This window comes from Danio rerio, chromosome 25 (genome assembly GCF_052040795.2).
Source record: "Danio rerio strain M-AB ecotype USA chromosome 25, GRCz13ab, whole genome shotgun sequence".
NCBI classification, from domain to species: Eukaryota; Metazoa; Chordata; class Actinopteri; order Cypriniformes; family Danionidae; genus Danio; species Danio rerio.
Window position 1 is genome coordinate 31,006,749 of NC_141045.1, and position 25,573 is coordinate 31,032,321.

Below are 25,573 nucleotides of genomic sequence, written 5' to 3' on the forward strand. Positions count from 1 at the left end.
CCTTGAGTGGCCCAGCCAGAGCCCAGACCTAAATCCTATTGCACATCTCTGGAGAGATCTAAAAATGGCTGTACACAGTCGTTCCCTGTCCATCCTGATAAAGCTTGAGAGGTACTGCAAATGGGCAAAAATTCCCAAAGACAGGTGTGCCAAGCTTGTGGCATCATATTCAAAAATACTTGAAGCTGTTATTGCTGCCAAAGTTTCAGCAACAAAGTATCGAGCAAAGGCTTTGAATACTTATGCATGTGATTTTTCAGGTTTTTTTATTTAATAAATTTGCAACAATTAAAAAAAAAATCATTTCACATTGTCATTATGGGGTTTTGTGTGTACAATTTGGAAGAAAAAAATGTATTAAATCTATTTGGAATAAGGTTGTAACATAAAAATGTGGAAAAAGTAAATCGCTATGAATACTTTCCAGATGCACTGTATGTTGCTCTGTTATTATCACAAGGAACTGTGTAATTGTTTTTGGTTTACTTTCCCTGATTTTATTAAATGAATAACTGGCGATTGAATGCATGTTGGCCCAATTGGGTAGGGAAAATAAGACCTGTTTAAATTGATTTAAGACCTACACAATATTTCAGAGACTTTAATTGGACACCTTGTTTTAATTTTAATCCTAATCTGAGAAATGCACCAAAGTGACTGAGGAAAAACTGTAATGATAACAGCAAACTAAAAATTAAATGTTTACATTTAAAGTAAAACCAAATGTTCCAAATCGTCAAAAAGTACATCACCAAAATATTTGTGGAAAAGAGTTTATTATCTACAGTGTAGAAAAAAGTTCAATGGCTTGTCAATGCCCAGCTCAAGAAACATTTACACTGAACGTCACAAAATTTAAAAGACATACTGTATTTATGAACCGGAGCCATTATTGAAGAAAAAAGAAAGCGGATACAATTGAGTTGACCCTCACAGAATATCGTTGGTGGGGGGAGATCATTAGTTCACATATGAAGCAAACCTTAAAGTGCGATTGAGTGGCCAACATGGAAGTCTGAACTATGAATTTGGAAGCATGGCTCTGAACAGTGGTCAGCTGATCTGATAAAGATTGATCTTTCTGTTTGTATAAAAAGATAAATGTATAGTTAAGCATGGCGTATAAAATATTTAATGCACTGTCTGATGTCACTGTAGTACTGAGCTCACTGTATACCCTTTGCACGCATGTACAAAATGTAGGAGAAACTGAAGTAATGGACAGTCCTTTAATATTGTTTTCATTACGGTTTAATTTAAAGATAAATCGCGCACAGCTTCTGTAGTTTGAGTTACTAAAAAAACAATAATAATATTCTGTACATATTTTAACTGGTTTCAGGTTCACTGCACCTTTAAGAGAACGCCTGAATATTAAAGGCTGTTAAATGCAAAATAATTTTACAACAACCCCTAACAAAGTATGTTTAGTCACAAGATGATGCATTTTAATAGAACAAAATGAAGTGGGCCTAAAATAGGCTCCAATGGGCAATGTGTCCGTTTTTAAAAAAAAAAGAAAGAAACATTCGTTCAAATTTGTCCTCTTAAACATGGTAAGAGTGACACGACAGCACAATGCAGTTCAGTCCAGCCCTGCCAGAGGCTCTAGTGTTTCCAGGACCAATGTTATGAACTCTGCATCATCTTTCTTTTCTTTAACAATCTTTCCCTCCAGTCGTCAGGCAGCGCTTCAAAGTTTGCGTTCTTCCCAGCTTTCCCTCTGCAAATCAAGACAAAAGTGGCATTATAACTTGCATTTTCTGCCCATACTGGCAAAGCCTTCTTTCGACTTACGTTGAAAGCTGTTGTTGTTTCCATTCTTCGATGCGTCTGTTGTTCAGCTGATCTCGATCTTCATCGCTTGAACTTGACTTTTCTTCCTCATCAAGCTCTTTCTGAATGCTTTGCCACTTCTTTACAAGTGACGGCATCTTTGTCTTGCTCTTCTTTGCCTTTAAGAAAATAAAGGTGACAGCTAATGACTTCCCATGAATTGTTTTCAAAAAAATTGTTACAAACAAAACCCTCACATCCAAAAAACTAAACTCGCACACAGTGACATAAACTAAAACAAAAAACAAACAAAACAAAATATTTTAACAGACAAAACCATCATATCAAGGAAAAACCAAACTCACACACAGTGATATAAACTAAAACAAACAAAACAAAATATTTTAACAGACAAAACCATCATATCAAGGAAAAACCAAACTCACACACAGTGATATAATCTAAAACAAACAAAACAAAATATTTTAACAGACAAAACCATCATATCAAGGAAAAACCAAACTCACACAGTGATATAATCTAAAACAAACAAAACAAAATATTTTAACAGACAAAACCATCATATCAAGGAAAAACCAAACTCACACACAGTGATATAAACTAAAACAAACAAAACAAAATATTTTAACAGACAAAACCATCATATCAAGGAAAAACCAAACTCACCCACAGTGATATAAACTAAAACAAACAAAAAATATTTTAACAGACAAAACAAAACCATCATAAAGGAAAAACTAAACTCACACACAGTGATATTAACTACAACAAACAAAACAAAAAAACTAGTGCTGTCAACTGATAAAACAATTAACGTGATTAATCACACTTTTTTGTAATTAATCATGATTAATCACGAAACATAATTATGTTTAATCACGAAATGGCGTATTTATTACAGAAGTAAAAACACAGGCATGTAAGTGCCATTTAAATTTCAAAACAATCCATGCCAATAACAAACAAAAGCGCTTTTCATGTTGGGTTCTAAGTAGACTACAAACGCACACGCACACACAGAGAGAGACAATGTGCGCAGTGCCGGTGAGCGAGAGGGATCCCTTCAGATTCATCAACACGCACTATCGCATACATCAAATTTGCTTTAACTAAGCATTCTAAAATAAAAGAAGCAAGGATTCTGACAGAGTAATATGAAGCACACGCTTTACAAAAAGGGGGATACACGTCAAACTTAATGAAACATTTGAGCGATGCAGCTTAAGGGCAGAGAAATGTTTTTGACAGCTTGCGAATTCATCTGGCACTTTCATTCAAATGGACGCCAATACTCAGCTTTGCTGATTAAGATAATACTGATCAAGAGTAGACCACGTAAACAGCGATTTTTGATTATCTTAAATGACCACGCGAGTCCCAAAATGCGGAGGTTTTTCTTTCCGTTTGCCATGCGGTATCAAATTCCATTAAAACATCCTGAATGAAATTATGCTGAATGACAGTGAACTGCAGTTAAAGTCTACATATTAAAAAATGAAACACCCGAAAATTATTTAATAAATTACTTGAATAAAATGAATAAATGAACATGTGGTGGCCATTGAAGGTGTCAGATGCAGAGCACATACGCTCTTAACAATTCTGGAAGTAATTAATAATAAAATAACACATATACTAAAGCGATTAAGGTGTGTTAGAATGACCAAAACAACATTTCAGATGTTTTACAATGTGCTCAGCCTGCTGGTTTGTCCATTCACACACATTTTTATCATCACATGATCTCTTAAAACAAAAATCACATGTCCTTTTTTGTGCATACTGGAATTTGTTCAGTAAAGGTGTTTACGTCAAAGTTTATGCTCATCTTTAAAAAGCTTATGCTATTATGAGCATCTTAGAGTTTCCATCAACTGGCTTATTATGCGCATGGAAACGTAGCACATGGAAACACATGCAAAAAATATTTTGTACAGACAAATCTCTCATATCAAGAAACACAAAACTCACACACTGTGATATAAACTAATACACAAAAAACAAACAAAACAGAATATTTTTACAGACAAAACATTCATATCAAAGAAAACTAAATGTGCACACAGTGAAATAAACAAACACAAAAACATAACAAAAGCCGCCACCCCCTTTAAAAAAAACAAATACACCAAACCTGTTTACCAAAAAGAATACAAAATCCACAAAACAACAAAAAAAAAGCTTCAAAACTCAACAAAACTAAATAAAAATACCCTACAAAGCACCATTCCCAAATAAAATCTCCAAAAAAACACAATACAACAAATATCTAAAAACAAGCAAAATAAAATTTAACAGTAAACAAACAAACTGTTGACCAAAAGATTACAACAATCCACAAAAGAAGAAGGTCTGTTTGTTGCCAGTGCAACCTTTTTATGTCCAGTGTTTTGGGCCGCAGCGATGCAAAACACGGAAGCTCTGTGATTCTCCCACATTGGCCTCTTCGTAGTGGTGCTGTGGTGCCCGCAATATAAATATCCCAGAAATCATGGCGACAGAAATGAATGAACAAAAGAACTGATCGCGAGAGGCACAGTGATGTTCTAAGCTTTATATTTGTTAGGTGAAACGAATAAAGCAGTAAAGAAAATCCCGCTCTCTCATCCAACTGCAATCAGAGAGCTGCTATCAAGAGTTGGAGATGAGCAAATAATTGAATAGCCTGCATGTATTTAGGCCCTGTTTACATACAAGAACTGAAAGTTCTGTGTTTTTGATAGTATTGCAAGTTCACTAAAACCTGGCTGGAAACATTAATGTATTAAATATAATAAAAAAATAAAATATTTATTTCAAATATAAAATAAATATTCTTTACTTATTTAATAATATAACCTTTTCTAATATAGGTCTTGTTATTGCAATAAACAGTAAAAAAGTAAAGAAGTAACGTATTAATAGGTGTACATTAACTTCTTTTGCATCATGCTTCAAACTTTTCTTGATTGAGACATGTTAAATTCTTCTTCCATCATTTGTAGTGTCTCTAAATTGCTTTGTTAGTCATTTCTTACCAATTTTTTAACATGTTTTATCTATTATTTTCTGTAAACCTGCATCTGACCATAACAAGTCCACACTAAATGGTTATAAGAGATGCGTTTAAGGGATTTTATGCAACATCCTTCATTTATTCTCTTTAGGTGAGGAGAAATCTCCACTTAAGTATCATACTTGGAGGGAAAACGTGCTTTAGGTATTATAAAGCTTGAAGCATCAGAATCGGTACTCTGTATCAGCTGATCACTATGACAAGGAATTGGTACTTGGTATCGGGTGCAAAAATCCTGATCGGAGCATCCTTAATTAAAACAAAACCAAACACAGCAAAAAATAATAATAAAAATAAATAAAATATAAACAAAACTAAATAACAAACATAAGTGCCAAAAAATAATTACAACTCAAAACTCTCCCTGATCTAAATTAAGACATAAGTTAAAGGTGCAGTAGGTGATCCTCCACAATGCTAACAGCTTAGCACAAATCTCTGAACCACAGTCCCTCCCCTGCCGTCTAGAGCCACGCCTCCTGAAACACGAGCACAGCAAAAGAACCCTCTCTCATGTGTTAAAAGCGACTAGTGCTTGTCCGGCGGCGTGCAAGCCAAACTGACATGCTATTTCAGAGCAAATATTTAGAGTTGCATGGTAATCAATATAGGAAGAGACTAGGCGGAATAGCAGTATTTACTTGTGTTTTGTTGTTAAACTAATTAAAATCTGCATTATCGATGCTGTGAAAGGACCCTTATGAAACTGAAAATAGTCTTATCAATCTTTCATCGGAAGATTTTAGTGGCTGAACAACACTTCTGTGAAGATATAACCCGTCTTATCATCTAACGTTACATCAGCTTTGCAGGAATGTTTTAAAACAAAACATTACCTGTCTTAGAGAAATCCGTCAGACATTGTGTCATTCTTTCTCCAGCGTGCAAAGGTAACTCCAATATTGATTCAGGTTTTTAAAAAGTTTTGATTCAGCAGGTTTATACCCCTCGCGCGCACACATGCTCTCTCTCTCGTGAACGTGCAGCGGTCGGTGGAGCTGCGTACAAACGGCTGCATGGTTCTTCAAATCTGCATTTGCTGACAGACAGATTGGGCCACTTATCGGAATTATGAGAGTTCAGTCAGTCCGACTCTATTAATTGGATGAACATTTTTTAGTTGTATGCCTTACCCAAAATATAAAAATACATATAAATACATTTAGATCATTTACTTTAATCATTACTATTAGACTGTGAAGAGACTTTCAACCAGCACAACAAAAGATGCTTCTGAAGACAATCACCTACTGCACATTTAAAGGCAACATCAACATCTGAAAACCCCCAAACCCACCTTCTCTTTCTTTAGTTTCTTTGTTTTATCTGTGAGGACTTTGCTTATTGGTTCCAGGGGAGGGGGAGGCTGTGAAACAGGAGGGGGTGGTTGTGGTGGCAGAGCTGGCATTGGTGGAACTATGCTCTCTGTAGGCAGAGGAGGCGCAATGGCTGCTGTCATCCCCCAGTAAGCACTGCCTACTAGAAGTGGAGCTGTGAAAGAGAAAACAGATGAGTAACAACATCTTCACATATAACAGGAAGTTTTTTGAAGGTAACAATAACATGTAGAAAGTCAGTTTATCCTCACCAGGCGTGGCAATGGTCTGAGTGTAAAGAATGGGGCTGCTGCCGATGGTGGCCATGCTGGGCAATGGGACTGAGCCCAGGGCCTTGCGTTTCTGGGCTCTAGCAGCAAGTCCTAAAGCTGCAGCCTCAGCAGCCTGAGGGGGGAAAAATCGTCAAAATTTTCAGCTTTATGGTGCATTAATTGTTGATAATACTTTAAATAATAAATAATAGATAATAAATCTTAAATAAATGGTCATGAATGTCATTAACATGTATAGTTTTAAACAAAAGGTGTTAAATAAAAAATGTAGTTGTGGACTCTTTTCATAATGGTCATCAGCATCCTTAAAATCTTCTCGATAAGCATTCAAATGCTTAAAAGTTTTTAAAATATTTACATTTTTGTTAAAAAAAAAAAAATTATGTACATTTATATGTATTTACATATGCAGTCTTGATAACACTATTGCTGAATTTTTCTCTTATCATTTCAGCAAATAGGATTGTGAAAATATATCGTGTTTTGCTGCGCTATAAGTTCACCCAACTATGAAGACGTCCGCTGCTGAGAAACACAGAAATGTGAAAACGTTCCATTAAAAACAGAATTGGGGCATCAGTTTACCATCCAGGGTTGCCATGTTGCACACAGCATAATCAAAAAATGACTGATTATTAGGGATGCGCCGAATTTACAGTGTTCAGTATGCTAGTTTTGCTCCCTCCAGACATTCACGGTCTGAAGCAGCTTTTACACTGGATGTGGAAAGCACTGCACTATGAAACCCATTTATTTCAATGGCTTGTGGCTGTTTGTAGCTGCACTGAGAAAAGTGCAAGAACAGTAAAGCTAATTTTTAAAGATTTTCAAAATAGTTCAATATTCTACCCTCTGTTGATATTCAGCTCATGTAAACGTATACTTATCTATGTATGAACTGAACATGCTTACTGGTAAAACAAAGTCAGATGAAATAATGCGCTGACAGGACGTTTCTATGTATTAAACACATATGCTTACAATAGCATTACTGTGCTGTAAAGGCAATGCAATTTAACATTTTAATATAATATTTAGTCAAATGAATGATTTACAATTGCACGTCATTTAGTTTTGTAATTTGATCAATTTTCTATTAGGGCTCCACACCATTTTTTTTCCAGACTGGCATCAGCAGCAGACTTTATTTTTTTCAGTTTAAAGCAATGTTTATCCCACTCGTTTCAAACTGTTTAAACTGTAAAAAATTAATCTTGAGGCTTGTAATTTTCATTAAAATCAATTGATGTGGTCATAAGAAATGTGCATATATATGTGGAGATGGAGGATGAATATATATATATAATTTTATTTTTTAAATTGACATTCTAGATTTATTATAAAATATTGAGATGATTTTGCAAATAAAAATCACTAGAAAATTTTAGCCAAACCTGTGCAATTATTAGGCTAAATTTGAGAGAGAGAGAAAGAGAGAGAGAGAGAGAGAGAGAGAGAGAGAGAGAGAGAGAGAATTTAAATTTTATTGCCATTTTAGCTTTTATGGCTATTTCATGGCAAAAAGAAAATAGATCAAGTTTATCACTTTTTATAAAACAGCAATTTTCTATAATTAGAAAAATATTTTAACAATTAAAAGTAATCAACAGCAATAAATAATGTACAGGGTAAAATACATAATAATAGTCATGATAATATATAAGATAAAAATCTAAAACAGTTTAAGATTTCCTTTTGATAAAAATTCTACAATTTTAGATGGATTCACATTTAAAAATATTTCCTTTAAAGTCTCTCCAGATAAAAACTGTTGTCTGAGAACATTAAAAATGGGGAATTCCACAAGAATTCAATTCAATTCAATTCAGCTTTATTTGTATAGCGCTTTTACAATGTAGATTGTGTCAAAGCAGCTTCACATAAATGGTCATAGTAACTGGAACAGTGTAGTTCAGTTTTTTAGTGTTTAAGTTCAGTTCAGTTCAGTTTAACTCAGTTTAGTGTGATTTAAACATTACTGAGAGTTCAAACACTGAAGAGCAAATTTATCGATGCGTAGCTCTACCAATCCTGAGCCATGCGAGCCAGTGGCGACAGCGGAGAGGGAAAAAAAACTTCACCTGATGGGAGTGAAGAAAAAAAACCTTGAATATGTTTAACTGTTTGGTTTCTGTTGCAATATAGATATTTTGGTGGTTCTTCTCCTGGCGGCATCTTCTATACACAATCTCATCGTGTCTTGACTTAAATAAATTAGATTTTTTTCCTATTTTAGGCTGAATTTTAAAAAGTTTATTTTCTGGGCACTGATTCCATTCTGCTTGCCATTTGTTGATAATATAGACTTTTATTATTGGCTTAAGATCTGAAGGTGGGATTTTGCACTCCTTTAGCTTTCCTGCTAAATTTGAAACCTATTAAGCTAATCAAATTGTGGAAAGATGGCTTCACATTTTTTTTAAAGAAAATTCACTCAATTAGGTGGATTTGATCGAGATGTTTGCATGTAAATCTCAAAAACGGCAGTGATCAGATTCACTGAAGAAGGCATTTAGAAGAAGCAGATCAACTGTGGTCATGTTAAGAGGTAAGCATTACTATCAAGACAAAACATTTTAAAGTGACCTTGAACTCTTCTGTTCCAGGAGCTGGAGGCTCTGACTCTTCATCCTCCATCTCCACTTCCTCGATCTCTCCGTCATCCTCAAGGGGTGGTGGAGGTGGTGGAGGAGGAGATTCGGGTGGTGGAGGGGGTGGTGGTGGTTGTTCTGTAGGTGGAGGCGGCGGATGCTCTGGAGGAAGCGGAGGTAGTGGTGGCTGAGGAGGTGGGGGAACCATCCAATAAGACTGCACATCTCCTAAGAAAGTTCAAAATAAAAAAAATAAGAACTAATTTTAATGACATATTTTACTAATTTAACGTGTGTTCAGTGATAATGATGACTGATTTGTGCACATCGGGGGAGATGTGTGTGTCTGTGGTCTTTCACCGACTCGCAGGTGCAGAGAATAGGGTCAAACAGCTGCACGTTTGTGTGTATGGAATATCCGGTTGCAAAATGCAGCTAACAGTCCTACATGATGGTTACAGTTTGATTATGGCGTTTATATGTCTGTACTGCACATCAATAATGCGACTTCATTCGATTTGTGTTTAAGATGATTATGACTTTAAGCATATCTAAAGTGCAATTCCAATCGCATGGTTACGAACCGGTTAATTTGTGTAGCAGCAGTTGTAGCAGACTTTGCTTTTGGACAAGGCAACCCCTGAGCTCTGATGAAAAAAAATCGGTTGTCACACCCGCCCAAGCAAACGAGTGACGCGCAACAGAGGCATCCTGGGTTGCCAGGTGTGTGCAAAGCACTTGATGTGCTGTTCAAATCCAATCCTGCCTCCAATCCTCAATGCTAAATTCACCCTCATGCCGATCGTAACATCACAACTTTCCAACTCAACGAGGAATCACATCACGATTTAAGCCTGGTTTATACTTCTGCGTCAAGTGACCGGCGTAACCCACGGCGCATGCAACGGCCGTAGCTGTGCATTTATACTTCTGCGCGCTGTCTCTGTTGGTCTGCATTAACACTTTTGAAACGCTAGTTGGCAGTGAGGTGTAAATGTTCCTGTGTCGAGTTTCTTCGCTGCTGTTCGAGTTTCTTCGCTGGTTGTACAAGTGGCTAAAACTCGCTCATTTTGAGGAGGAACATGCGGACGTGCAACAACTTTAACTATGAAGTAAACACAAAACAAAACTTTCCATCCGGAGCTCCTTCATGGGACTCCACACTTGTAAACAATCGCTCTATTGGGCTAGCTCGGATTCATCAGCGCTACCAAGCCGACCAATCACAGAGCTTGCGCTACGCGTTGTTGCGACGTGTAGTTAAATTTTTTTCAGAGGTGCATGTCAGTGACGCCGATGGCGAAGGGCTACGTGTCAACGTCGTAGCATACGCCGGCATTTGACGCAGAAGTTTAAATCAGCCTTTAGTCTCCCGAGATCTCGTCACATCCCTACTAGCTAGGTAGCAGTTGTGTAATATGCAATTCTAAGTCTACAGAATAATCCATTTTTTAAGCAACACTCTAATGGTCTAATCAGATTCAATTATTTATGATAAGCTAATTTAAAAGTGTTCAAATTAGACATGGGGGAAAAGCTGAACGAATGATAAAACTGTTTGGGGGAGTTGCAAAAGAAGTCCATCTCCGAAAAAAACTGTGTAGTGTTACATTTAAAACTGTAACCAAGCAATGATGTAAATAATATTTTAACGCATTTTTAAATAAGTCACAGCGCACAACTCTCACCTGTTACAACACCAGTGGTTTCAGCAGATGGTTGGCTACTATCTCCGTGCGCAGTTGCAGAAGGCAAAGGCGGCTTGACTTCTTCTTCCTCCCCCCCAACTGGAAACTCCCACTGGGAAGCGCTGGTCCTCTCGTTCATGTAGAAGTACCGTCTGTGCTCTCTAGAGGTGGAGAAACAAACACACAAGAGCGTCTTAACAGCTTTTCTCTCGACTGCTTTCAAGGTCATGAGACCCTTGGAGAGTTCAAAGGGAAGGGCTCTAGTTCCTTAATGAGGGGAATGTTGAACTGGGCCTCACTGGGAGCCCAGAGGAGAAGCCAGATTAAAATGGGTGCACTGAAAAACGACCCACCTTATTTTATAAAACAAAACAAGGCAGGAAAAAACAAAAAACAAAATAGAGAAATCTCCAATCCTGAAAAAGTTTATCAACATTGTTACAATTCATTTTAGTCTCAGTTGCCATGGCAATACTCACACTTACAGTGACAAAACCCTCCGCTAGATGCCTTAAGGTAGGCATCTTCAATGGAGGGTAATAAAAGACAACATTTTCTTTAATTAACAATCATCAATAGCATCGAGCATGGAAAAATGATATCCAGTAAACAATGAAATAGATTGGTCTGACCTTCAGGCTCCGAGGGCAAGGCATCGTCTTCCTTTACTGATGCTTCCATGTGGTCACTCTGAGTCACTCATTTCTCCCATCATTTGAGGGGTGGTCCTGCAAAGTTCAAAGCTCTCGCACGCGCAAAAACCACCTTCCTAACCCTTTTTGACTGACTTTGAGGGGAGGAGATGAGGCCTGATTCTGTGGAGGCCGGGCTGGTACTTTAGAGGCGCTCCCTTATCAGGGTTACCTTCTGTCTTTATCCGTGCTCGTAAAAAACACTCCCCAGTAATACAAACAAGTGCAAATCAGTCGCGCGTTTGTCAGAGCGGTGGAGGCAGTGTCAATCGCCACATGAGGAGGGGGGAGGGGGGATAGGGATGTGAAAGGTAAGGAGCGCGTACCTGTCCCAGTGGCAGGACCAGCCTTTGGGAGTGGCGTTAAGTTCGTAATGTTTTATGTGCTCGGCGGCTTCCTGCAGCCTGCGTCGGAGATAGCTTCCATTCAGAGCGCCCTCTCGCCAGTCTGCGATCCGTGTCTAGATAGAAGGAAAAAAAAAGGCCGAATTTTAATATGCAGATTGACAGTATAAATCACTTGAGGTTAATGTTTACTCTGAGTAATTGATGTGACCCACGGTGCCCGCCTTGCACGTAGCTGTGCATTTATACTTCTGCGTGCTGTTTGTGTTGCTCTGCAATAACACTTCCGAAACGCTAGCCTAAAGTAGCTAAAACTTGCTCAGTCAGAGGCGGGAACCGGTGGATATGCAACTTTAATCATAACAAAATACAAACGTCTCTATCTAGAGCTCGACACTTGTAAACACTTACTCCATTGGGCTCGCGGCTCTCAGTACCGCCCACGTCACCAGTACCAAGCCGACCAATCACAGAGCTTGAGTTATGCATCGTTGTGACGGGTTACATTTTTTAAAAGTTGCGTGTCAGCGTCTACTACGGCACTGGAGCATACGAGTGCGCTTGACGCAGAAGTATAAATCAGCCTTTAGACATGTGTCGATATTCAATGATGCAAAATCGTGGTTATGTAGAAAGGATACCGCTGCAGATTTTCACTTAATATAGCATTTTGTGATGCCGCACAACAACAGATATTTTTAAATTACTGTTAGATGTAAGTTTAGGATTGAAGTAGATGTTAATACAATACAATTTAATGTAAAAATTAACTAATACAATTCTTGTTTTAATTGCTGTTTTTATCTTTCTGTAAGGGTTGGATGTAAACGTTAATAAAATACAATTTTATTTAATTATATAAAATTCTAATTAACTTTAGGCCACAGCTGTATCTCTTCTAGCAATAACCATGAACACAATATGGTTATCATGGATGCTTTAAATACTGTCAAAAAAATGTATAATTAAAACTTTAAAATGACATTTAAGAATATTTCATTTGTATAATTGGCAGTGGTTGTTTTCTGAACATTTACATTTCACATGTTAATCTGGCTGTCTGACGACATGCAAACAATATTGATTGAAAATGCTATTTGTTTACTATTCATTGGCCAGTTTTTCACAATCCATTTGTTAACATTTATTTTTAAAAATCTGTAGCTATTTTTCATGATTTAGCTTTTTTTTCATCATCTTCAGTAATGTAATTTCTTTTTAATGCTTAAATATATACATTTTAAAATAGAGTTAACTAATAAAATTCTAAACTAACATAATTATCACTGTTAATTTTAATGCATTAATGAGTAAACATTTTGTAAACATTAGTTTGCTCTGTGTATTGCTTTTATTTAAGATAAATGTTCAAAGTATTTTTTGGCTATTATACCTGTTAAAACGACCTTCTTTGCAGCTTACACTTATAAAGTACATTGTGCTAAAAAGTCTGTTTATATGAGTATTATGGCAGTGTTTTCTTACCTCCGTTTGCAGCAACAGAAGCTGAAAGTTCGAGATGGCTTTTTTGTCAATTCCCAAGAACTCCATTTTGCTGGTGAGTGTGTTGGCAAGCTCTCCAATCTGAAACTAAAAGAGGAACGTTGTTAAGTTTTGATAAACATAATTTAGGTCACGCTACATTTTATACTAAGTTAATTTTAAATCAAAAATATTAAACTAGGAAAACCACATTTTAAAATGGGAAAACTAATGTTCGTTTCAGTGTGTTACAATCAAGCGGCAACCTCCCGCTCTCCCTCAGGAAGCCAATACGGAAGTAACTAAAACTGCAATTCATCCGAAATTCCGCTAGTCCTGGCCGCTCCTGGCTCCAAAACAGAGCAAATTTCAATTGAGCCCACTGTTAGAATGGCCAACTTTACAGCAGAAAAAAAGGTGTTTACAGCCTGGTACAAATAAAGATTTTGGTTAATACAGCTAATATTACCCTTCATGACAACTGTGAGGGGGGTGAATTTTTTTATAACTCATCCGTTTCCTTTATATTAAGTTTGCATAATTAAGGGCGTGGCCACTTGAGTGACAGCTAGGTCTCGTTGGTCGCCGTCACGTCACCTCAGCTAAATCCTGCAGATTAGCCACTGAACTCGGCATATTTATCGTATTTCTGTTGTTTTATGTGGCTTTACACAGTCAACTGCCTTTTGGACTTGTTTCCCACAATTATTAGATGGCATGGCATGCTGAGTGAACTAAATTGTGCTCACAAACCATTCACGTGGCCTCCGTTTCCCATGTGAGTAAAGTTATATACTTATATACCATCTCTGTACATGTATTTGTTTTATTTAAGATCATTTATCGTTTATATTTATATTTAGAGCTGTAATGCACTCCAGAATCTGTCAGATTGATTAGCTGTAGGCTCTAGAACAGTCGTCTGAAGCGTTGTCATACAGTGTTATGCTGGATTTTATCAATAGTCTTACATTAACTAACACAGACTATATCTGAAGTGTTTGGAAGTAATTCGCGTTTTCCTCCTGTTGAAAAACGTCATAAGAACAATGTTTAGTGGCTCAGTGTATTACAGCAGTGTTTTTAAAAGTCTAAACACTTTATTGATGTAGTGTACAACCAAGCACAAGTGGTCAGAATACAAACGAGTCACAGGTGATAAAGTATTAAGCGTTCTCCCAAAGTAAAGTGTGTCTGAACCAGGTCCAAGCTAAATGCTAGCAGGTGTCTGTAGCTCCGCTCACTCTCCGCCTCTTTGCCCTTGTTTGGTATCCCGCCATGGGTGTGATGACGCGTGACCAAAATGGCGATGGTTGGCCGCGCCTACTTGTGGCTTCTTTTGCGCTCTTCAGAAACCTATGGGTGACGTCACGGATACTACGTCCATATATTTTACAGTCTATGGTTACAATGTCTTACTTTTTGTAGTGCAGGTAAATTACATTGAACAAGTGACAATAAGCAAGGCATGGCATTTAAATATATTTAAATGCTATGCCAGAAAAACAGCACTACTGTTATCAACACTCATGATAATGATGATAATAATAATAATAATAAACAAATGTTTATTATGTATAAACCAAATCAGAATAATACAATTTTTTGTCTTTTTGTTTGACTAGCATAAGATTAGACTAATGCCTGCTTTTGCCATCACAATAATATATAACATTAATAAAAATACATAAATTAAAATACACAATAAGTTTTAAATGATTTGTGACTTCCTATTTTTTGTTTTGTATTTTTTCAGATTATCAATCTTTAAAAGCATTTACAGACAAAAAAAAAAACACTTACCAAACATATTCATACTATACTGTTACATTTTTAAAATAGTAACACCCCCTTTTATTCATGCACTCTAAAATTAAGTTATTCTTTTTTATGCATAGTTAAACCTCACTAAACCTTTTAGTAAGTTTCTTTTTTTAATGCTAAACAAAATTTTGGAAATTGGTTACCACTGACATCCATAGAAAAAAACAAAACACACCATTGGAAGTCAATGGCTACTGGTTTCCAACATTATTTTTGAAATTCTTTTTTTTGGTTCAGCAGACAGGTTTGGAACAAGTAAAAGATAACTAATGACACAATTTTCAGTTTTTAGGCACACTTTCCCTTAAAATGAAATTGGGTCAATGTTGAATCCACTGACTTCAATTTATAGAAATTACCTTGAGGTCCTCTTCTTCCTTTTGAACAGCTTTGGATACAGGCTTCTCATTTTCATCATCTTCTCCTTGCTTCTCAGCTGTTTTGGAATGTGCTGGAAACAAAATGGTTCACTCGTTCATTTATTTATTTATTTATGATACACAAATCCTTACAACTAGTCAAGTTAATAAGATTTCTAAGCCCTTCAGTTATTACGGTCAATCTTTACCAGTGTCTGATTGCTCTGGAGTGGCCCATCCTGCCTTGTCTGAGCCCCGACTGCTCGAGTCAGGACTTGGTGCACGGAGGAAAGCAGTCTTCCATTTGTTTTTCTTCAGAAGTAAAGTACGGGGCCCATCCTGACTGGCTTCAGAGCAGGGACTCGACCCACCCGCACTGGCATCACCTTCTTCCAAGGCACGAAGCTCAGCCTGTATAATCACAAACCCCTTCAATATTACATCATATACTATAAGAACAAAATAATAATGAAAAGGTCATATGTCACTGCTAAAAAAAAAACATTAAGTGTTAATATAATGCTGTGTTTAAATAGTTCCAGCTAAAAAAAAATTTATATATATATATATATATATATATATATATATATATATATATATATATATATATATATATATATATATATATATATATACACATATACATATATATACACATATACATACATACATACATACATATACACACACACACATACATATACACACACACACACACACACACACACACACACACACACACACACACACACACACACACACACACACACACACATATATATACACACACACACACAGTTGAATGCAGAATTATTAGCCCCCTTCGAATTTTTTTTCTTTTTTTTTTTCTTTTTTTATGGATGGACATCCATAAAAAAAATGTCCATCCAATTTTTTTATGGACATTTTAAGGATGTTTAACAGAGCAAGACATTTTTTTTTACAGTACGTCTGATAAAATTTTTTCTTTTAGAGAAAGTCTTATTTGATTTATTTCAGCTAGAATAAAAGCAGTTATTAATTTTTTTAAACACCATTTTAGGGACAAAATTATTAGCCCTTTAAGCTATATTTTTTCTCGATAATCTACAGAACAAACCATCGTTATATAACAACTTGCCTATTTACCCTAACCTGCCTGGTTAACCTAATTAACCTAGTAAAGCCTTTAAATGTAACTTTAAGCTGTATAGAAGTGTCTTGAAAAATATCAGGTAAAATATTATTTACTGTCATCATGGCAAAGATAAAATAAATCAGTTATTAGAGCGGAGTTATTAAAACTATAATGTTTAGAAATGTGTTGAAAAAATCTTCTCTCAGTTAAACAGAAATTGGGGGAAAAATAAACAAGCGGTCTAATAATTCTGACTTCAACTGTGTGTGTGTGTGTGTGTGTGTGTGTGTGTGTGTGTGTGTGTGTATATATATATATATATATATATATATATATATATAAATAAATAGTTTAAAGGAAATGTTATGCCCTTTTTGGAATTATAGCAATATCAGCTTCCAAAACAATTAAACTTTTTTCCAGTGTACCACAAAGTTCTTTTCTTGGATTGATTTCAGACATCCAATTCATTTGCTACGGGTAAGCCCACACAAAATCTGTCCGTGTAAAAATGTAAATGTCTGTAAATTTACATGTATTAAATTTGTGTAATATTATTGAATAATATGCAAGTGATTATATTATTTAGATATTAAACCGTTTCTAAAGTAAAATTTTCTGTCCTTTAGTAGCTATTAGTAGTGAATAGGCAGTGATCTGTGTCGTTATAATGGCGTCGGTAAAAAGAGGCACAACCAAAAATGACTAAGTACAAGTGAGTGAAAGATTGAAGCAGTCCTCTGACTGCCTGGACCTGCTGTCTCGAGCGTATGGCTGTGTGTGCGTCTGTGTCTGTGTGGTCACGTGATGTGCATTTTCAGAGGTAGAGAGGAAGGAGGGCTGCTCAGGAAATGCTACACGCCACTGTGGATGTCAAATCGTTGTCGTTCTAAAATGCCATTTAAAAACAAAGACAGTGTAAACAGGGCCTGAGTGTGTACTTTTCGCGAGTGGATTTGCAACGGGGGTGGGCGGAGGATCGCTATGCCAGTGTTGTCTATCGGACGAACCGTACGTAATACGTACATAGCAGAGCTTGCAAAACTGTGGGGTTTTTTGTCAACAACACGAATGTTGTCAACATAAATCACTGGAAATCCAAAATGCTTACACACCGGCGACTTCATTGAAAGAGGAGAGGGTTTAAGTTCTGTCGACGGGTCTCCTGCTTCTGCAGTTCAACAAGCACTTCAACAAGCCTGTTTTTTTCCCGCTTGGCAAGCCAAGCTGACGTGACATGGGGGCGTGGCAGCATTGACAATTCTATTTTTTAATTCGATAATCGAAATTGAGCATAAATTTCAGTCGATTTCGATTAAAAATCGAAATCGTGACACCCCTAATAATAATATTATAAATATTATAATAATAATCTTTTTATTTGATAAGATGCACATAAACTACGAAGGAAACACTTTTACAGCACAAATTCCAGTATGTGCTTTAAAAAGGTCATGTCGGCGCAATAGCCTAGTGGCCTAGCGCTAGGCAATAATATGGTATACCGCGGGATCTAAAAATAGCAGCATGTCAGTTTTAATACCGTTAAACCAGCATAAAAACAGTGCATTTAAATAGGAGACCAGTATTAAATAATAAATATTATTTTTGAATTTTCTCCATCTCACTCACGGCAAGATTTGGCGAGGGAATAAAGTAAAACTGGCCTCAGAAAGTTTAGTTTAGTCTGCGTCAAACCTGCAGGACAATATCAGGCTTTGCTAAAACGTTGGTTATTTTACCAACAATTAGTGTCACTAGTGATAGCCTATTGCAGATTTCAAAGAAAAATCTTAATATTAGAAAAGGAAACATAAGCTGGACCACAATAGATCTTATTAATGTCATAACGAATGCTCAAATGTAGCCTGGTTTACAGCAAGCATGCATGTTTTAGTTAGATTGTGTGGTCTGTCAAATATAGTAGGCCTGTAGGTCTGTTATTTTTTATTTTTTTTTACTAAAGAAGATAAATTATTTGAGTTTAGCACCAGAGCTATAGAAAAATTATTATGCTTAGAAAAAAAATAAAAATATATAAATAGCACAGTATTGGGATCGGATCTGTATCGATCGATACTCCGAATTTTGGTGTTGAGATCGGATCCAAAAAAATGGTATTAGTGCTTCCCAATTGCTGTTTTTTTTTGGTAAATCTGTAAAATAATTGTTTTAAAAAATAAATAAATAAATCTGCAATGATTTTTACATTTTTGTAACTAAAAACAATAACTTTAACATGTATTTAAGGTTTACAATGCAAATGAAATTTGATTAATTTGTTTGGTAAATATAGAAAGTCTCTCATAAAAGCCAGAAAATGTTATTACAAACTGTAGGGCAAAAAAAAAACTATAAACATTTACATATTAGACAATAATAGAAGTGAAAACAATCTAAAATTGGAGTATATTAAACAACATACATTTACATGAGTAAATAAATGAATTTTTTAATAAACGGCAAAAAATCTGCAGATTTCAGTGTTCACAAATTCCATAATTTTTCATAATTTCTATTTATTTATACCCATCAAAAACAGCTCGTTACCTGGATGTTGCAAACTAGCATTTTCTCATTATATATATTTTTATGTATAGTCATAAACGCACTTTTGTATATTTATTTGTTTACTTTTTTTTTTTACAGTTTACTCCCTTTTGTTCCTACTAATTTCGCTCCTAGGCAAATGATTCACTATCTTTAAAAAAATTAATAAATTTCACAAAAAAGAAGTTACATCGGCACAGCAGAATAAAGTGAACAGGAACATAATAGATGATGGAGTTTGTTCACAAGAAGCAACTCACTTTTTTCCTTTCGAGTGCCAGTTCCAGTTCCATGGTGTCTTCTTCTTGTTCCTCCTCCTCCTGGTCAGAAGATTCAGCTGACTGGTTCCTGCTGCGTTGGTTACTCTGACTCTCAGTGTCCCGGATCGCCGGCGAGTCTAAAAACGGAATGGTGTCTTTCTCTTGCTCCGGGGCGGCCTCTGGGGTCTCCTCCATGCCCAGCGTCTTCTTTCGCCACTTCTCCTCTGCCTCCTTTACCTCCTCTGGGATGAGAGGTGCGAGGAGAGTAGCTGCCACCCCTCTCCGCTCTTCTTCCTCGCTGGTCAAAGCCACAACACTCTCGATTACATCCTGTGAGGATAGAGAAACTAATGAAAACTTATCTTATGTAATAAAGAGGTTAAATTGGGCCAAAAAAAAACACCTGCCTTCTTTTTGAGCTCTCTCTTAGCAGCAGGAGCAACCGCAGTAGATTGCGGTTCAGGATAACTGCTATGAGCCACACCATTGCCATTTACAGATGAGCTGTAAAAAATGCATTTAAAGCAGAATGAACATATAAATACATTGAACATAAAATATTATATAGCAACATGTTAATGGTTAGCCCTACTTAGTTTTTTCGCAACTACAAATAATTGACTGCATATCTAATGCAATTACATGTATAATATGGAGAATAAAATAGTGTTGCTTATTATTATAAAAAATATGTTTTATTATTATAGGTTAATATTAATAATACAATAAACAGTAATACAAAAATATACATTTGACTTGTTTGTTTAGAACCAATTTAAAACTTTTACCTTCAATCCAAATTATACAATTCAAAATTAACTAAATGTGCAAAACCTTATATGCACACATATTTATTTATATTAAATTCAGTTTATTTTAAACTTTTTTTTCATACTTAACAATTAAAATGTATTTGAAGAAATATTACATAACTACATCATGCTAACAGTTTCTTTTGTCATATTATAGGTAGGGTTGAGCGATGTCGACCAATTTGGCATCGTACGATGTCTAATATGAAAATTTGCGATGGACGATGGCATCATCTTCATTGGCGACAGTGAATTAATTATGAATAGTTAATTCAGTTATAACCACTTAATTATTTGTAGCCAACAGTATTACTACCTGACCCACATGGTCTTTGTTTTACCCATAACCAAATCATAAATGAATAAAGATAAAGTACACTCATAATTACCCCCTGTCAATCACTTTTTCTGCAGGACTCGTGAATAGGCATGAGTGATCCGTGTCGTCATAATGGCGTTGACAAATTTGGTTGGTAAAAAAAGTGCACAGCCAACAGGAACCAGCCAACAGTATCTGAGGTTTTCGCTAAAATTACTAAGTACAAGCGTGAAAGTGAAAGATTGAACCAGTCTACTGACCCAATGACTGCCTGCAACCGCTGTCTGCAAGCGCATGACAGTGTGTGTGTGACTGTGCCTGTGTTTGTGTTCACGTGATGTCCGTTTTCAGCAGTATGTGGAAGGAGTGCTGATTAGAAGTTCTAGGTGAAACGCCAGAGTGGATGTGGATCACTTTCGTTCTAAAATGGCATTTAAAAACTAAGACCTATTAGTGTAAACAGGGCCTGAGTGTGTATTTTTCGCGAGGGGATGATCGCGATGCCGGCTCAGCATCGTGGTGTCTGTCGGCCATCGGCGATGGCATCGTCTATCGGCCCAACCCTAATTATAGGCCTCCCATAGTAATTCAGGATAAGAGTTTATATTTTTACATGTTCTTCAACAAACATATAAACATTACCAAAAGCTCCACATCAAATATTTTTAATGCCATCTCAGCAACAGTACCTTTCCTGGCAAACTTATTTCAATTATTAATATACAATTAAAAGCCACAAACAAATTGATTAGATTTAAACAAATTAGACGGGATTTTTAATGTTAATGCATGATATAAAAATGTTTTAAAATGTTTACTATTTTGCTGAATATCTGCTTGAGTGATTTTATTTAATAAAAGATTTCTGCAATCATTAAAAGGAAAACAATCCAATAGAATGTGTCATTTTAGATGAACATTAAATTAAAAATCACTTTGCTGAATATCTCCATGAGTGAGATAATTACAATTCAAAAATGCAAAAAAATTGCTGTAATTAAGAAAGTAGGATAGTCAACTAGAATGTCGAATTATGTAGAATAAACACTGAGAGGGTCTTCACTTCTGAACAAACCTGCATATTGCAGCTTAAATGTATTAGTTTCAGCTATTACATACTACTAAAAATGTATTCCTCACTAGACTGCCAGCAAAATGTCTGTTTGGCAACCTCACAATCAAGAACTGACCTGCCAGAGTAATGTAGATTCTGCATCTGGTCTGCCAGGTAATGCGGGAGTTCCCAGGCCACCTCATTGGTCTGAGTATTCCAATAGTAGTAACAGCCAGTATTTTCATCCCATACCTCCTGCCAATCCCCCATCTCCAACCCAGCTACAATATTGCAAAGTACAGGAAAACAAAAATTAGGTTTAATCATTTTTCACTTGCATTATAAAACAAAACCAGTTAACTAGAAATGTCACCTCCGGCGAGGGAATATTGCGTGTTGTATTGAAATTCTTGAGCAGGTCCGTTTTGAGCCTGAGGGTCTGTTTTGGGTTCGGGACGAGGTGGAGTTGGGACTGGTGCACTCGGCTCGGTCCCAGATTCATCCGTTGGTTGGGTTGTAATGGCATCAATTTCCTTTGGGAGAGACATACAATATGTCTCATGTCAGTAGAAAATATAGACAGGTGTTTATGCGCACAACCAAATGTATACACGCTAAAGTAGATTTAGAACCTCACTCACCGCCATAAAATTGGCAAGTGTGCTATCAATGTCTCCAGACTGGTTATGTTTTGCTTTAGAGGCGTTTTCCACTGCATCTTCATCTTCGCTGTCTTCATAAGCTCCAAGTAGAGATAAACCCTCTACAGAGATGACAAAATAATTTTTAGCACATTATAATAATTATGATAAATATATTGCTTTATTAAAATGACACAAGCAAATGTGCTAAAATAAATACATACCAGTGCTTCCCACACACAAGACTTTACTTGGGCGGGCTACCCAGGCATACTAACGACCGCCCGAGTATATTTCGTGACACTTTTTTTTCTATTATTATAAACCTTTTATACTATTTTGTATCTGCCCAATATAAACAAACATCCGGGAGCGAATAATTAGTGAGAAATCATCTCTCCTTTACCCATTTCATACTGCTTTTTCTGTGTGTGCAAGACTGTCTACACTCCCATAGACAGTCTCACATGTGTTGCAGACCCATAGAGACCCGCACCTTTTTGTGTCCGGCCGGGATTTCTAAATTTGGCCAGCCGGGATTTGGTTTTGCTTGCGGTTTCTAAGCTGTCGTTAATTTTATGGGCACAGCTGCAAGAGTGAGAGAAACAATGAATAATGAATTCTTTAATCTAAACGGCTCAGAAAAACTTTACTAATTAGTCGAAGAGGACGAAATTACATCTAAATTGGCTGCAGAATATTTGTACATCAATAGAAACGTTTTATTCTTGCAATTATTGTAATTTTTAGGGAATGTTTCTTTTTATTCCTTTTTTCTGTCGTTTGTTTCTTAATTGCTGTACATCTTATTAATTTGATGATTTCAATATATTACATAGTTTATACATCTAAAATGTTTTGGCAATACTGTATAAAATGTCATGCCAATAAAGCAACCTCTTGTTCGTTCTTCGAACGTGGATTACTCAGTTAGCTGGATTTGGTTACTGACGATTTTAAATGATCCAGGATCGTTTCGTTCTTCAAAACTGATCCAAGAGTTGTTGTCATAGCAACAGTTTTGGTAGCTCAAACCTGATTGGGAGCAGGTTCAATTCATATAAACAGGACTAGATCACATGGATAATTGAATATTAATCAGATGATGTCATTATTAGGCTGCTGTGCCGTCAGCCAATCGTTGCATTGCTGACCTTGATTTCGAGGATGATAGATCTGTCCTTCACAACACAGCGATCACAGATAAGTTCATCCAGAAATTTTTATTTGATTCACAAACTTGTTTAAAGAACCAAATTAGCCAGAGATATGTTATCAATATTAAAAGATCCAGGATCTGCCAAATCATCTTAGATCATTTAAGCGAGCTACGAAGAACAGACCCCTGACTTTGAATGAGATTTTTCCTGTAGGTGGCTCCTAAATCTCAAAAAAAAAAAAAAAAATTGTGGGTTTTATTTTTTTATTTTAACAGTCTTTTTATTTTACTTTAAAGCATTTAAAAAGTTTAAAACAGATAAAAATAAAAATAGTGTTCAGAATCTAATTATCTTTTGCGTCGCATAAAGTTAACTATTTATGTACTTAAGGTAAATGGTGTGTTTCAATCTAGCTACCACCATAAGTATATTTCAAACCTGTAGGAAGCACTGCAAACTAATATAGATATAAAAGTAAACTAATATAATATCACAATTAATTTTAAAAATGTGTTTACATCAATACATTTATTAATATATTAATAATGTACAAATAATAATGTAACCTTGTGTGTGTGTGTGTAAGTCGAAGTCAGAATTATTAGCCCCCTTTGAATTTTTTTTCTTATTTAAATATTTCCCAAATGATGTTTAACAGAGCAAGGACATTTTCACAGTATGTCATATAATATTTTTTCTTCTAGAAAAAGTCTTGTTTTATTTAGGCTAAAATAAACAAGTTTTTTTTTAAACATTAAGGTCAAAAGTATTAGCACCTTTAAGCTATATTTTTTTTCATAGACTACAGAACAAATCATCATTATACACTACCTTGACTTATTACCCTAACATGCCTAGTTAATCTATTTAATCTAGTTAAGCCTTTAAAAGTCACTTTACGCTATATAGAAGTGTCTTGAAAAATATCTAGTAAAATATATTATTTGCTGTCATCATGGCAAAGATAAAAAAATGTAATAAATCAGTTATTAGAAATAAGTTATTAAAACCATTATTTTTAGAAATGTGTTGAAAAATATCTTCTCTCCGTTAAACAAAAAATTGAACGAATAACAATAAACGGGGGGTTAATAATTCTGACTTCAACTGTATATGTTTGTTATGATAGATAGATAGATAGATAGATAGATAGATAGATAGATAGATAGATAGATAGATAGATAGATAGATAGATGTGATTTAATTAAGCATGCAATACATACAGTATACATCCTTAACGTTAGTGAAAATAATGTAACGTTAGTATAACTCACGTGTGGCCTTCACAGCTGGTGTCTTCATGACTACATTAACGTTTGCTTCTCTCTGCCCATCAGTGTTTCCATCTGTTTCGTCTACAGAAGAAAAAAAAAACAGTTTGTGACGTTTTATTAAAACACTTACAACCAAGCTAAGCTGTGGCTTTTAAGGTGACAGTGAATTAGCATGTTGGCTAACGCTTTGTCTGAAGCCCAGCGCGGCTCACTCAAAATACGGCTTATAAACGACTCAATCAACAAACAAACGTAATATATTACAATAAACCGATAAAATGTGGATTCACGCTTTTTACGTCATAACTTGTTTGACAAGCTCTATCTGTAAGAACAATTTTCGGTTCGTCGGTAATGGTGGCTAATGCTAACTTGACATACGGTGATTCACAAGATATGACTGAACCACAGTTTGTATTAACATTAGACTTTTAAAACAAACAACATATTTTTATTACGATCAGCCAAATTACTGTTTTTATTAATTAAATTAATTTTATACTAGAGCGCTCATTTTTCCTAAAATGTTTCATCTAACGTTAGCAAGCTAAGTTACATTGTGTATTTGAATCTATCTATAGATCGCTTCCTCTCCCACCTTCAGATCCAGAAGCGGCCCCGTCCTCTCGAGCAGCTCCTGTGGCGCTACGGTTCGGTCCTGGCGGTGAAAGCTGTAATATGGTTCTCCTGCCGGTGCCTGCTCGAGTCTTCTTCCCCATCACTGCTGTAATAACGGAGCTCCGCACTCAATCACAGCCCCGTGTGTTGAAGCGATCGGGCTTTCTTTCCAAATGGCTGATTGAAGCCGTGCTCTTCAAAATAAAAGCTCTTGCGTAACTTCAGCGTTTTGGCTTTCTTCCTGACAAATATGTTCACGAGAATGCTGTTGTTGTAACAGCTGGATATAACGTAAAATGTATTTTTTGCAAAAAAAATATAAGCCTT

The 25,573-nt window shown here is 35.9% G+C and overlaps 1 protein-coding gene and 1 long non-coding RNA gene across 3 annotated transcripts; one reads left to right on the top strand and one right to left on the bottom strand.

Annotated features, from left to right (window-relative positions):
• Positions 1-369: 369 nt before the first annotated feature.
• LOC147837868 (uncharacterized) lies at positions 370-3,921 on the top strand. The gene is made up of 3 exons (XR_015526644.1): positions 370-2,058; positions 2,148-2,387; positions 2,551-3,921. It is a non-coding gene; the product is annotated as an uncharacterized LOC147837868 (long non-coding RNA).
• fnbp4 (formin binding protein 4) lies at positions 760-25,425 on the bottom strand. 2 transcript variants are annotated; one of them, XR_015525607.1, is made up of 17 exons: positions 25,227-25,425; positions 24,629-24,709; positions 22,195-22,316; positions 21,927-22,086; positions 21,690-21,834; positions 19,776-19,872; positions 19,369-19,698; positions 15,651-15,852; positions 15,442-15,533; positions 13,262-13,366; positions 11,373-11,892; positions 10,741-10,901; positions 9,048-9,280; positions 6,441-6,573; positions 6,150-6,343; positions 1,798-1,955; positions 760-1,723 (listed from the first exon to the last, which is right to left on the bottom strand). XR_015525607.1 is itself a non-coding variant. In NM_001305621.1 (17 exon segments), coding segments are annotated over 17 exon segments (2,562 nt in total). In that variant the 5' UTR covers positions 25,348-25,425; the 3' UTR covers positions 760-1,629.
• Positions 25,426-25,573: the final 148 nt, after the last annotated feature.